We start from the raw sequence: 13834 nt of genomic DNA, 5'->3' as shown, positions 1-13834 counted from the left end.
GTAACTTCATTCATGAAACGCCCAGCTGTGACAGGACACCGGCGGCAGCAAATCACAAATTTGCGTCTTGCGTTGCTATGACGTCACAACGACTAGTCAACTCGACATCGACTCGGCTTTTATCATGTTGACGTTGACTAGAAAATATCTTAAATCGTTCAATCTGCTGAGTCAGCAGAGCTTCCTGCCTGCCGCGCATCGGGCGGAGGAGAAGCAGGTGGTTTCGTTGAATTCAGCTGTAACCAAACGGGATCCGTTCATAACAAGTTTGGCTTGTGATGTTCCAAAAGCACCATGTAGTCAGTGTGATAATTTGACTCCTATAGTAACTATCCAGAGATCATCAGCATGAGCCGGTGTTTAGAAAAAAAAAGTCAGACCCGACTTTGTGCAACAAACCTTTCCCCGCTGCTCACGCAGAATCTCCATAATAGACTTAGTAAAAGCAGGAGAAGGGGAGAGTGGGGGGGGGTCGTCAATATTTGCCGTGAAAATAGCTAATAAAGTCTCCAAGTAGTTGTGAAGAGTTTTTGCGCTTACGTCACCGCGACTAGTCGACATCGACTCGACTATTATCATGATGTAGTCGACCTTAAAAAATATGTAGTCTTTCAACCCCTAGCGACTATAAGAGAGAAGGAAACTGTAATAGAGTGGTTGTTACCCCTAGTGGTAGAAATACAGATATACCTGTTCTAGGTATAGTTCTTAGTAGGCCAACTTATTAGGGGGGGTTAGTCAGAAAAACCTGTACTGTAGTAGCTGTTCTGTTCCTGGTTCCACCATTAAAAAAGACTTCGTCTCCACGTTTCCCTCTGCTTGTTCTTTCCAACCCAAGAATATCACAACTGGCGACGAGGATTTTAAAAAATTTCCACAGCGTGACAGAGATGAGCCTGTCGACAGACTTTGTACGGAAGTAAGGGAAACAACCGTATGTTTTTTTTTTTTTTCTCCGAAGCTACAAGATTTAGCATCGAGAAGCTAATATGGCTATGCACGTGGGTCGTGTGGTTGAATATGATGAATCGAAGGAAGATTTTGAGTCATATTTGGAGCGTTTGGAACAGTGGATGTTGGCTAATGATGTTCCGGATGAGAAGGTTGTTTGCACTTTTCTCTCTGTGATCGGAGCAGATACATATGGGCTGCTAAAGAATCTTGTGTCTCCGAAAGTACCGAGCACGATGCAGTATGCAGCGCTCACTGCAGCGTTACAAGCACACTATAAGCCGACACCAGTGGTGATAGCTGAGCGTTTTCGATTCCAAAAACGTAACCAAAAGGAGGGGGAGCCAGTATCAGACTACGTGGTTGCCCTGAGGCAGTTGTCAGCCACATGTAATTTTGGACAATACTTGGATGAGGCGCTGAGAGATCGTTTTGTCAGTGGGCTGCGCTCGGATGCTGCACAGCGTAAGCTACTGGCAGAAAAAGATCTTACCTTTTCACGTGCGTGTGAGATTGCCGTGAACATGGAACTTGCTTCAAAGAATACTATGGAGTTTTCTGGACACCATGACCCTCACCAAGTCAATGCCCTGACAAATGTTCCAATTTTTTCTAAGAGAGGATGGAAGGGACAGCACTCAAAAGAGGGACAGAACTCAAAAGAGGAAAAACATCAAATTAAGAGCTGGATGGGGTCTAAAAAAGATACAGCAACAAGGCAACCATGCTATCGATGTGGTGGAAAACATTCAGCACGCGACTGCAGATTTAGAAATGAACAATGTCATGTTTGTGCAAAAATAGGACACATTGCTCGTGCTTGCAGGAATAAAAAAAGCAGACAGCAAACTCAGTACGTGGAAACGGACATCGAGGCATCAAACAGAAATGATGAAGCCGAACTTTTTGGAGTTTATTCGGTGTACTCTGTCGCTTCCAGTGAAAAAGGTTACACAGTGGACGTTTTACTGGGAGACAAAAACACCACCATGTTGCTGGACACAGGATCAGCAGTATCAGTGATAAGTGACAAGTATTACCAGTCACATCTCACCCAGTTCCCTATAAAACCAGTTGGGTTAAAGTTGAAGTCTTACTCAGGCCAAAGCATCGCTGTTCGTGGATGTATAGTTGTACCAGTACAGTATGAAACACAAAAGAGTACTTTACCACTGATCATTGTTCAGGGAAACAGGCCATCCCTGATTGGACGAAACTGGTTAAAGAAACTACAGCTAAACTGGAAACAGATTTTCACAGTACACAAGGTACTAGTGCAAAAAGATGCAAAACCAGGATTACAGAAAGTGATCCTACGCCATCAGGCAGTGTTTTCAGATGACCAAGGCTGCATCAAGGGATTTAAGGCCAGGATTCGGATTAAGCCAAACACTGCACCAGTTTTCTGTAAAGCTCGCCCAGTTCCTTATGCACTAAAGGAAGCGGTAGAAAAAGAATTGGACAGATTGGAAAAGGTGAAGGTGATTTCAAAGGTCGAGAAAAGTGAGTGGGCGTCTCCCATTGTTACGGTGCCCAAAACTGACAAAACCATTAGGATCTGTGGTGACTACAAGGTCAGCATAAATCAGTGCATTGAAGAGAAACATTATCCACTTCCTAATGCTGAAGACCTTTTTGCTACTTTGGAGGGAGGAACATCATTCAGTAAACTGGACCTTTCTCATGCCTACCAGCAGCTGGAGTTAGATGAAGAGTCAGAGAAGTATCTGGTTATCAACACCCACAAAGGTCTGTACAAGTACAGTCGCCTCAGCTATGGCGTTTCCAGCGCTCCAGTTATGTCTTCCCAAGTGCTCGTGGAGGAACCCGAAGAGATCAGAGACTGTGTTGTTCCAGGAAGTCCGAGAGGAACCCTGACAGCATCACCTTTGCCTGCTGAATCACCTGGGCAGACAACAGAAGAACCCTCGGTATCAACCCCTAAAACAACCCAAAGCCCATCAGCGGAGAAAAGATACCCTGTGAGGCACAGAGTTCCTCCAAAGAGACTGAATCTTTGAAAATGTATAAAGTATGATTTAGTTACTGCTAGTTGATTTTTGAGGTAATAAAGCATTAAGTGCAGCCTAAATTGTTAAATTCTTAGTGAAGGCCATAGGGAATTTATTTACTGTTATTATGCATTTTTTCCTACATATTAGTTGCAGTAGAAATCTAAAAGGGGAGGAATGTAATAGAGTGGTTGTTACCCCTAGTGGTAGAAATACAGATATACCTGTTCTAGGTATAGTTCTTAGTAGGCCAACTTATTAGGGGGGGTTAGTCAGAAAAACCTGTACTGTAGTAGCTGTTCTGTTCCTGGTTCCACCATTAAAAAAGACTTCGTCTCCACGTTTCCCTCTGCTTGTTCTTTCCAACCCAAGAATATCACAGAAACGTTTTAAAAACTTTTTTTTTTTTAAAAAGCACATAATCCTTTTTATATTTTGGATTGACGGATTCATCTTCTACCAAAATGTGACTGCTTTATTAAAAATATTGTCTAATTGGTCCATTTCTGAAGAGAAAAAAACAAAAGTCTTAAATGTTTTCTCAATTTGACATTTTGGCACTAATGACAAAAAGTTGGAACATCCCAATTTTGTTTTAAAAATAAAGTTTTGGTAAGATTTTGTTTTTGCAGTGAGCAAGTAAAACTAGAACTTTTTCATAAATATTCAACACGTTTTGACTTAAAGCTCCTATTTGTTGCTGAAAAGTTAAAGTTTTTGTCACATTTCAGGTGTGCTCAGATATTTTTCACTAGAAGCTACATAAAGAGTAGTTGGTAAAGTTTTGTGTTTTTGCAGTGCGTTTGGTTAAATCAACTCGTATGATCCTGGATTTTGCAGCTAATCATTTTCGAAGCATTTGGCTTGTTTGGGTCCAGACTCTTCATCTGCTCTTCCTCCTCCTCTTATCTAAACATCCCTCTCTCGCCCCTCTCTCTCCCCGCATGGAGTCGGCAGATGCTCTGAAATTAATTGACCCTCCTCCCTCCCTGACGGACCCCGTCTCCTCCCCTCCATTACTCCCAGAGTCGCACCCCGTACCAGCTGCTCCTGCTGTCCCACATCACTCCACCCAGTCTGATTCCCTCTAAAGCCGGTTTCATTTTAATAACACCACCTCAGCCACTCCCTCCTTTTGAACACCTGCTCCCCCCGTCGCCTCTTCCTCCCGGTCCAACGCAGACCCTAACCCACATCTCCATCAGAGCCACAGCGACCCTCTTCCTCCTCGCCGCTTTACCTCCTGCTTTGTCTGCGCTGAAGGTAGCTATTGTGTTTCTCTCTCAGGTTCATGATTTTCTTTCTGTAAAGTTCCTCTGTTGGACTTTATCAGTTGGGTTTTTTATCTGGGAGCGTTGCTGCGTCTGCAAACTGAACTGTCCTCTTTGTTGTGGTTCGACTCGGAGTAAACTGTGTGTTTATGCGAGGCGGGGAGCGGTCCGTCTGTCCGTCTGTCTGTCTGTAGCAGAGCTTTAATGGGGTTCGGATTAGCATCGCATCCTTTGTCTGGCCGGTGCTGCTTGTTTACACTGACACCCCCCGTGTGTTTATGCATGTAAACCATCATCAGACCCCCGCTGTCGGCCCAACAGAGCTCCACCCGGGCCGCTGGAATTGATCCATTGTTCTGGCGTTGTCTTCAGTTTAATATCTGCTTTAGATCTGTTGTTCTTCAGTAATTTTAAATACAAAGCCAAACAATACAACGGCTTACTGGACCATTGTAGATTGAAAAAGAGTCAATTTCCACCAAAAACGCAGAAATTTTGAGCTAAAAAAGGGGGTCATTTCCTTGAAAAAACAAAATACGGATTAAAACATTTTTTGGTAAAAATCCTGCATTTCAAAAATGTTCTTTTGTTTTTTTCTTTTAACTCCAAAATTTTGAGATTAATTTCACAAATTTTATGGGGGAAAAAACTTGAAAAATCCAGAGTTTCAAAAGTCAAATATTTGAAAATTGTTGACTTTTGAAACAGAAATTTTTACAATAATTTCAGAAACTTTCTAGAAAAAGCATGGAAAGGCAATAACTGCCTAGAAAAAAATCTCATTCATCTAAAATATTTTCTAGAAGAAAATTTCAAAAGTCAAAATCTTTGAAAACTGACTTTTGAAACAGAAATATTGAGATTAATCTCAGAAATTTATATAAAAAAACATGAATATCTGAGCTCAAAATTGATGTGCTATAAAAAAACTTACAATTTTCTCCTTTTTTAGAAAACTAGTTTAAAAATTCAACATATTTTACTTGTTTTTTTTTCTTTTTGATTTCTGAAATGAATTTTAAAATTTTTGATTTCTGCTAGAAAATTTCTAATGTTTCAAGCTTAAATCTTGTCTTTTCTAGACAATTTCTGAGAATCAAAATATTAAAATGTTTTCCCCCTATCTAATGTATTTGATTCTGCTGACACAAAATGTTACATTTAAATTTTTATTTATTTATTTTTTAATTTATTTTCTCCTTTTTGTATCGTGGAAAAACAGTCGGTCCTTTTGAGACGAGAAAACACATTTTTAAGAAAATGGCTGCTAATCAAATAATTGTTAATCAACCGATGAGATCATTTCACTTTCGATTAACTCATTAATGACTTTCTTCCTTTTCTGCTGAAGGATTTATAAGGACACAATGTTTATTAATGTGTTTAAAAATCAAACCATTTATTGAGCTGAAGATGCGACTCTGAAGCCCTTTGTGTTGTTGGTCAACATTCGAAACCTGACTGATTCTTCCCTGCTGACCTTTTGACCCGAACTTGTCAACGTGACCATCAATCGGACCGACGACATCCTGAAACCAAAACCATTTGTACTTTTTTCACTGTCAAAGTTTTACTGCCGACAGCAGAGAGTCGAAGACGAGCAACATGCTGCTCTGCTCCAGACAAGTTGATGCTCATCTGACTTTGATTATGCAAGACGTACTTTCACCTCCAGCTCATCCATTCCTTCCAGCCTGCAGACGCCCTCAGCGAACAGCTCAGGTGTGCAAACCAGAGGCCGGAATGGAGCTCAGACTCAGAACGTTGGCTTCAGAGGTCAGGGGTCAATCCTCCCGAGCGAGTGTCGGACATGTGATGCTTGTAGACGGAGGATGAGACGCCGGTTGGCTCTGTTGTGTAATCTGAGCTGCAGAGTTGGAGGGAGGCCAGCATGAGCACCTCGGAGTGCTTAGTCTCACCACATTAACCGTTTCCTTTTTTATTAGCAGACCGCTGCATGCACTGCTCTGCTTGTTGGGTGCATGCCTCAGAGACATGCTGGATTTTTCCATTAAGTTGCACAATAAAAGCATTTTAATTCAAGCAAATCGAAGTCATAGCGCTGGGGGAAAAGAGAGAATATGCTGTGAAACTGCATATATGTACGTAAGCAAATGATAATTTGTGGTGTGTGGGTTTAAATGTCAAACAAATTCTTAAAGTATTTTTGGTCTAATCTGTAGTGCAAATATCTTTGTATACTTGAAATGACTAAACTTATTCCAGCAAGGTACATTAGCTCATTATAGGTCAATAATTCCTTAATATTGATCAGAGTTTCTGGTACAAATAACAGTATACTTTATCAGACAAAAGTAACTTTTCAGGAACTTGTTTCAAGTCAGTAATTTCTTAATATTCATGAGAAAGTACCAGCAAGAAGTGAAATGATCTCCAGTTGAGCCAGACATTTTTCTCAGAACTATGTAGTACTTTGTCAATAATAAGGAATTATTCACTTAAATGAGCTTCTATTTCTTGCTTAAAAGTTACTTTTCAGTTAGTTTTGTCTTCTATCAAGTGTACAAAGATATCTGCACTAGAAACTAGAGCAAAAATACTTGATAAGATTTAGTTTTTGTGGTGCAGAGTTGATCACATCCCAGAATACAAATAAAGTGAATGTGAGACTTAAACACACGCAGCACTATTTTACCTCGCTTAAATAAATATATGCACAAAAAGACAAAATCTTACTAACATTTTGTGTACGAGTATGCAGTGAGACTGTTGTGAGTGCATATATACTGTATATTTATATATGTAAGCAAGCAAGCAATATTATGTGGTGTTTTAAGTCTGATAGACCACAAATATTTGCTGCAAAAACAAAATTTTACCAAGTATTTTTGGTTTTATTTTGAGTGCAAATATCTTAGTACACTTGAAATAAGACAAAAGTAACTTACAAGTAACTTTTCAACAATAAACAGGAGTTGGTTTTAAATCAATAATTCCTTAATATTCATGAAAAGCACTAGGTATAAATGATATGATCTGCTAGTAGACTAAGACATTTCTTCCACTATATCTGATTCTTAAATATTGATGAAAATGTACTAGACTTAAAACAAGCTCTTATTTCTTGGTGAAAAGTTACTTTTAAGTTTTGGCTTATTTCAGGTGTGCCAAGATATTTGCTGTTAACAAGAGACCAAAAAGATTTTCCTTTTGCAGTACCTTGAACGAATGTTTGAGACTTAAATGAACACACCACAAATTGTTTGCTGAAATGTATGTCTGCGCTCAGGTCGGTCTCACTGAAACTGATTTCTTTTCAGTGAACTTTGGGGTTGAACTAAAACAAAAAGTGTTTAATTTAGGTTATTTGGGTCCATCTCTGGACAGATGGGGCGTCTGTGTCTCTGAGCTCTTAAGGGGATTAAAGCGGCTTGGTTTGAACTGGACCGGCAAACACTTGATCTCACCTTTGTTGTTCTCGACTCATCTTTTGCTTTTTTTTTTTTTTCTCCGTCTAATTCTGAATCAATCCGTCTGGAAGGGCAGACGGAACCACTTCCCGTCTCTTTGCTCAAGTGACTGAAACATGTGAGGGTCAAACGGCCGCCGTCGCCGCTCAGCTCGCCGTCTAATGTCTAACACAATCCTGTTTTGTTCTTTCAGGGATCCAAAGAGCAGACGAGTCGAGGAAACGCCGGCGATAACTCCTCCAACATGGACCAGCTACTAGGAGGTACTTGGATAATTGTTGTTAATCATCATTATAGCTGGAAATTTGACCTAAGAATTATGTTTGCCTGCGTTTCTTTAAGAAAATCCCAGAGTACCTAGAAGTAAAAGCTGGAGAACTGGAGCAGAGCTTCAGTACTTTGAATGATCTTCATGGTCCTGTGTTCTTAAAATGGCTTTTTAAATTTGTTTTTTATTTATGTTCTTGTAAAATAAATCTTTGCACCTCCAAAAACCAGAACCATTACTCTTTTCACTTTGTTGCACTCACCAGTAGAGCTGAAACTGCTCTAAACCTATTCTTTTTCAGCAAATGACATTATTTTTTTGTATACTCCATTTAATGATTAATTGATTACTAAATTAGTTGAAGATTATTTCAGTAACTGATTAAGGGCTGAAACTGCTGTGAATATCTTGGTTTTTTTCAGCAAATAGCTTCTTTTTAGGCCTGCATATTCCAGCCGATGATTAATTCAGTTAACTAGAGTCGACGATTAATCCAGCTAATTGATTAATCGTGAACTGGAGTATACAGATCTAAAATGAGGCCATTTGCTGAAAAAAAAAACAACTTTTCAGAACATTTTCAGCTCTGCTGGTCGTGATGAATCTGTTATTGAAATAATCAACTAATTTAAAATTAGCTAACTATTTTGATAATCGATTAATCACAACTAACCTGATTAATCGCTCCAGACCTGGTTTCTGTCAAAGTCTTCCCCGGACATTTTTATGTGCCTACAATGATCCAGTGAAATCTTCTCTTGAAGTTCTGAACTCTGTAGAACTTCTTGGGAAATCTGTGCTCTCCTCACTTCCTTCGGATGGATTACATCCTTCCCAAAATTCAGAAGGGGGTTCAGAGGTGACAAACGGTGCTCTGTTATCAGCAGATTGCTTAAAATGGGGACAGGAAACGGCCCAAAATCCTGCTTTCCTCTACAACTGCTGACCTTGTGTTCCTGTTGGTGCTGCACTCAGCCTGAACTGGGAGGAAAAACAATATCATAACCTTGTTTTTATCTTGAGCAACATTCCTGACGGGATCTGAACTGGGGGGAAAAGAGCAAATGATGTAGAGCTGAATATGTGATGTTTTCCATGCCTGAAGGGGAGAAACTGGAATGTTTTAGTGGTTTAAGTGGATAAAACTGGACATGTCAAAGTGGTCTTAATCTAGTAGACTTTAACATTTTATTCCTGTGCTTCCACAGATGGAAGTCTTGCCGAATCCACTCCTCTCCGTGACAGGATGGCCCTCTACAAAGCTGCCATCTCCAAACAGGATGTGAGTATGCATGTTTATCCCGCTGGTGCCTCCAAAAACTACTGGCATGTTGAGGAGAAAGATTTACATTGGAATTGACAAAAAAAAAATTGTTGAAACTGATTGGTGATTAAGCAATAATCATAAGGGTTCAAATAATTCACACATTCCTGGTGGTTAAATGCTACTTATTAGTGTGTTGTGAGAAATTACTATTAAATGGTAAATGGACTGAACTTATATAGCATATTGTAGCATATTGAGTTGAATGAATATTATATCCAACAAGCCTTGAATTATTACTACTAAAGCTTTGTGGCAATTGTTCCAATAAGTTGAGCATGTAAAACAAATTATTTGAATAAACTAAACAGAAGCAAGTTTTCTTTTTTCTTCTTTTTTGGTAATTACTGGCTGAAAGGTTAGCCACAAGCTAGCTAAGCTGAGAGGGATGTAGCCACCAGCTAGCTGAGCTGAGGTGGAGTTAGCTATGAGCTATGGGGGAGTTAGCTACGAGCTAGCTGAGTTGATGGGCAGTTAGCCACCAGCTAGCTGTGCTATAGGGAGTTAGCTACGAGCTATGGGGGAGTTAGCTATGAGCTATGGGGGAGTTAGCCACCAGCTAGCTGTGCTATAGGGAGTTAGCTATGAGCTAGCTGAGCTTAGGGGGCTTTTGTGATGCGTTAGCTGAGCTGATGGGAAGTTAGCTCAGTCTTTTTATTCTGATATAAAAACATTTTCAAAAATGTTTGCCAGACTGTCTTAAAAAACCCATCGAATAAAATCACATTTTGAGTCATTTGTAGCTGAAAGAACTGAATTTAATTAGAAAACAACTTTTATGGTAAGATGCTTTACATCTTAAACACATGAAGAGGCATCAAAACCGTGTAAAATTCATCTTTTGTTTTTGTTTCGTTTGATTAAAAAATTTTTACAAAAGGGACCATGACCCCATGTGACCACTTGGTCACACACACAGTTTTCAGAAAACATCATGGTAATTCTTTATTAATCAAGCTAAACTGTAGTTCACATCAGTGTGAGAAATGGGTTTCATGTGGAGTATTTGGTATCTGAACCTCCTCTCACCTCTTGTTTTGCTCTCAGAGCGATCATCTGGACGGGTTCGGTGGGAAACAGAAGGAGAACGTCCCTCCATGTTCTCTGGAAATGGTGAGATTTCAATCTTTCCATCTCGCTTTAGCTTCTCGCTTCACTGCAAAAACATGCAATCTTGCCAAGTATTTTTGTGTAGTTTGTAGTGCAAATACCTCCATACATTTTAAAATAAAGCAAAACTAATTTACTAGTAACTTTTCAGTAAGAAGTATAGGTTTGTTTATAAATAATTCCTTAATATGTAACATTGGAAAAAATTGTTATAAGTGAAACAATCTGCCAATAGAACAAGTACTTTTTCTTCAATTTTAATTAAAACAAACTCCCCTATATTGCTCAAAAGTTACTTCAATCAATCTTGTTTATTTGTATAGCACATGTCAGCAACAAGGCAGGTCAAAGTGCTTTACAGCTCAAAAATACAAAATCAACAATTGAAACACTTAATTTTTCCAAGTGCAGTCATTTAAACATCAAAATGTTAGTTTTCAAAAGTTTGCTTTGTCTTATTTTAAGTGTACTAGGATATACTTGGTAAGATTTTATTTTTTTTGCAGTGTAGCTCCACTGTCTTATCTCATGTACAGTTTATGTTTTCTGCGTTAAAGTCGGTTGTGATATTTTTATTTTATTTTTTTATTTTTCAGAGTCCTGATTCTGAGCCAAACGGCAGGAGAGTCTTTTCTCCAGAAAGCAACGGTAATTCCCCTGCTTTGTTTTGAAACTGTTGAGAAATCGAAACCCTTTGAGTGTGAAAATCACGCCCCCTGGCGGTCATTCTGAATTATCTCATTGGTAAACTGTGTGTCCCCTCAGGCTCAGGTCCAGGGACTCCGTCCTCCGGTCAGAAAGATTCTCCTCACTCAAAACCCCCCAAGGTGAGTCCAGTCAGGGAACGTCAGGCACATAAATCCAACGTGAAGGAAGCCAATCAAAGCAAAATGGCCGCCGGCTGGATGTTTTCTGTCTGCAGAGCTTCCACCTGCCTGTGAGAGAAATCTGCGTGTCGTGTCAGAAGACGGTTTATCCTCTGGAGAGGCTGGTGGCCAACAAGGACGTGTACCACAGCTCGTGCTTCCGCTGTTTGCACTGCAACACCAAGCTCAGGTGAGGACCGATGGATGAGAAGGTTTTCTGTAACGCTACGATACAGTTAAGGTTGTTTTAACCTAGAAAATTCTGATTTAAAAGAAACGGCCACATTAGGACCTAAAGGTAGAGTTTGTAGGGTAAAACTATACCTGATGGACTCGGATTGACTGGGAACCAAAATGGCAACATGTTACATTTTCACTCTGCATTATGTCAAACCTGATCCCCCTCCTCGCCTGTAGGGGGCGCTGCACCAAAGACCAAAGAAATGACACAAAAACAAAGACTTCCTCGTTTTTGTTCAACTCTTTGAACTCAGAAATGTCCTAGTTTATTCTAGAAAATTTGAGATCTCAATTTTGTCTAGTCAAACTCAAATTTCCTTGTTCCAAAATTTTCTGACATTTCTGAGTTTGAAAAGTAAAATTTCCTACAAAAAACTGAAATTGAGATTAATCCCCAAAATTTGAGAAAAGTTGAAAATTAGCGAGATAAAAACCCAGACATTTTCAGATTCATCTCAGAAATTTTCTAGAAAAAAGGGAAAGTTTGAAAATTAAAAAAACACCAAACTTGAGATTAATCCCAAAAATTTGAGCAAAAAAAGGAGAAATGTCTGAGCTCCAAAAGTTGAAAATTGGCAAGAGAAAAAACCTATAAACTTTTAAATTAATTTTAGAAATTTCCAATTTTGTTTATAGAAAATTTGTTTGTTTTCAAACTGACATTTTCTAGAAAAAACAAGATGATTTCAGAGATCTCAAAATTTGGAGTGTTTTTTTATTTTCTAAATCTACAGTTGCCCTAATACCCAATATTTTTTTTCCTTTAATTTTGTCTCTTTGCTGCCAGTTTGGCGAACTACGCCTCGCTGCACAACAACATCTACTGCAAGCCTCACTTCTGCCAGCTGTTCAAGGCCAAAGGAAACTACGACGAGGGCTTCGGCCACCGGCCGCACAAGGAGCTCTGGGAGAGCAAAGGTGAGGCGGACGAGGCTGGGGACCGGTCCAGCCCCGGGGCCACGCCAAAGGCGCAGAGCCCGCCGTCGGACCAGTCCGGCACCAGCGTGGAGGACTCCCCGCTGGCCAAGGTTCTGGTTCTGACCGCCACCATGGAGGCTTTGGGTCAGGCGACGCCCGAGAAGACGGACAAACCCTCGGAAGCGCGCCGCCTCAAGATCTCCTGGCCTCCCAAAACGGAGCCGGAGGAGGCGCCGGGCCGCAGCGAGGCCATCGCTGACGCCGCCGCCTTAAAGCCAATCAAAGCAAAATGGCCGCCGGAGGAGGAGGAAAAAGAGGAAGAGGAGAACCGAGGTTCTCCTTCGCTGCTGCAGAGCTCCTCCCTGAAGGAGCGCAGCGCTGCGTTCTCGCACGACGATCGCAGCCGGAGTGCCGCCGCCGCTGAGGACAGCCCTGAAGACAGCTGCCTGGACGTCCAGAGCAGCTCCGGCGAGGAGATGAAGAGCGACGCAGCGGAGGAAGAGGAGCCGCAGAAGATGGAGGAGGAGGAGGTGACGACCGCCTCCTCCCCCGAAGAGGAGGTGGAGGCCAACCAGTCGTCTCAGGACGTGGGATTCTGGGACAGCGACGAAGTCGAGGAGAAAGGGGAGGAAGAGGAGGCGCTGAGCGTGGAGGAGATGATCAAGAGGAACAGATACTACGGCGAGGATGAGGAGGAGGATGTATAAAGTGATTTCTTCTTCTTCTTCTTCTACTCGTCATGTGCCTCGCTGAACAGTCTGAACCACTTCCATCTGAGATACACTTCTCGTTTTAAAACATTTCTTCAAATTTGGTGAATAATTTTAAAATTTTGGGGACGACTTGTTTCTATTTCCCTAAAATGTTCAGTAATCTGCTTGTAGCGCACTGCAAAAACAAAACATTACCAAGTATTTTTGGTCTCGTTTCAAATGCAGATATCTCGGTATACTTGAAATAAAACAAAACTAACTCAATAGTAACTTTTCAGAAAGATAGAGGAGCTTATTTTAAGTCAATAATTCCTAAAATAATAGCAGATTTTACTTTTAATCTTTTACACGTTATATAAGGAACTAGTAGTCTTTCATCAATATCAAGGAATTATTTACTTAAAACAATCTCATATCTTCCTTAAAAGTTACCTTTATGTTGGTTTTATTTCAAATATACAAACATATTTTTTCTTTAGAAATTAGACCAAAAACACTTTAAAGATTTTATGTTTTTGCAGTGCGTCAGTTCTGCCAGCTCTTATTGTGGCGGGTCGGTCAGCTTCTCAGACTCAGCTTTCTGAATTAGTCTTCATCTTTTGTCACTTTGAATCTTTTGTTTCTATTTTTAAAGATTTATAACTGGATGTAACGATGATGGCTTGTTTGTTTTTAAAGCCGGGGAGAAAATCTCCAACTGTTGCTGTTTAAATAAATTGTTATATTCAAA

At 40.3% G+C, this 13834-nt stretch overlaps 1 protein-coding gene across 5 annotated transcripts in view; it reads left to right on the top strand.

Moving 5' to 3' along the window:
• lima1a (LIM domain and actin binding 1a) overlaps positions 1–13834 on the top strand; it is a 36317-nt gene extending 22483 nt beyond the window's left edge. For 4 of the 5 annotated variants that reach the window (XM_028011012.1, XM_028011011.1, XM_028011013.1 and 1 more), the window contains 7 exons: positions 7859–7928; positions 9142–9215; positions 10305–10370; positions 10964–11015; positions 11133–11194; positions 11290–11423; positions 12261–13834. In XM_028011012.1, the coding sequence (XP_027866813.1) occupies positions 7859–7928; positions 9142–9215; positions 10305–10370; positions 10964–11015; positions 11133–11194; positions 11290–11423; positions 12261–13098 (1296 nt within the window). In that variant the 3' untranslated portion in view covers positions 13099–13834. The remainder of the gene's footprint in view (positions 1–7858; positions 7929–9141; positions 9216–10304; positions 10371–10963; positions 11016–11132; positions 11195–11289; positions 11424–12260) is intronic. The other variant, XM_028011015.1, reaches the window with a different exon arrangement.

This window comes from Xiphophorus couchianus, chromosome 24 (assembly GCF_001444195.1).
Source record: "Xiphophorus couchianus chromosome 24, X_couchianus-1.0, whole genome shotgun sequence".
Taxonomy (NCBI): domain Eukaryota; kingdom Metazoa; phylum Chordata; class Actinopteri; order Cyprinodontiformes; family Poeciliidae; genus Xiphophorus; species Xiphophorus couchianus.
The sequence above is the reverse complement of the archived record's forward strand: the minus strand, read 5'-3'. Positions and strand labels throughout refer to the sequence as shown.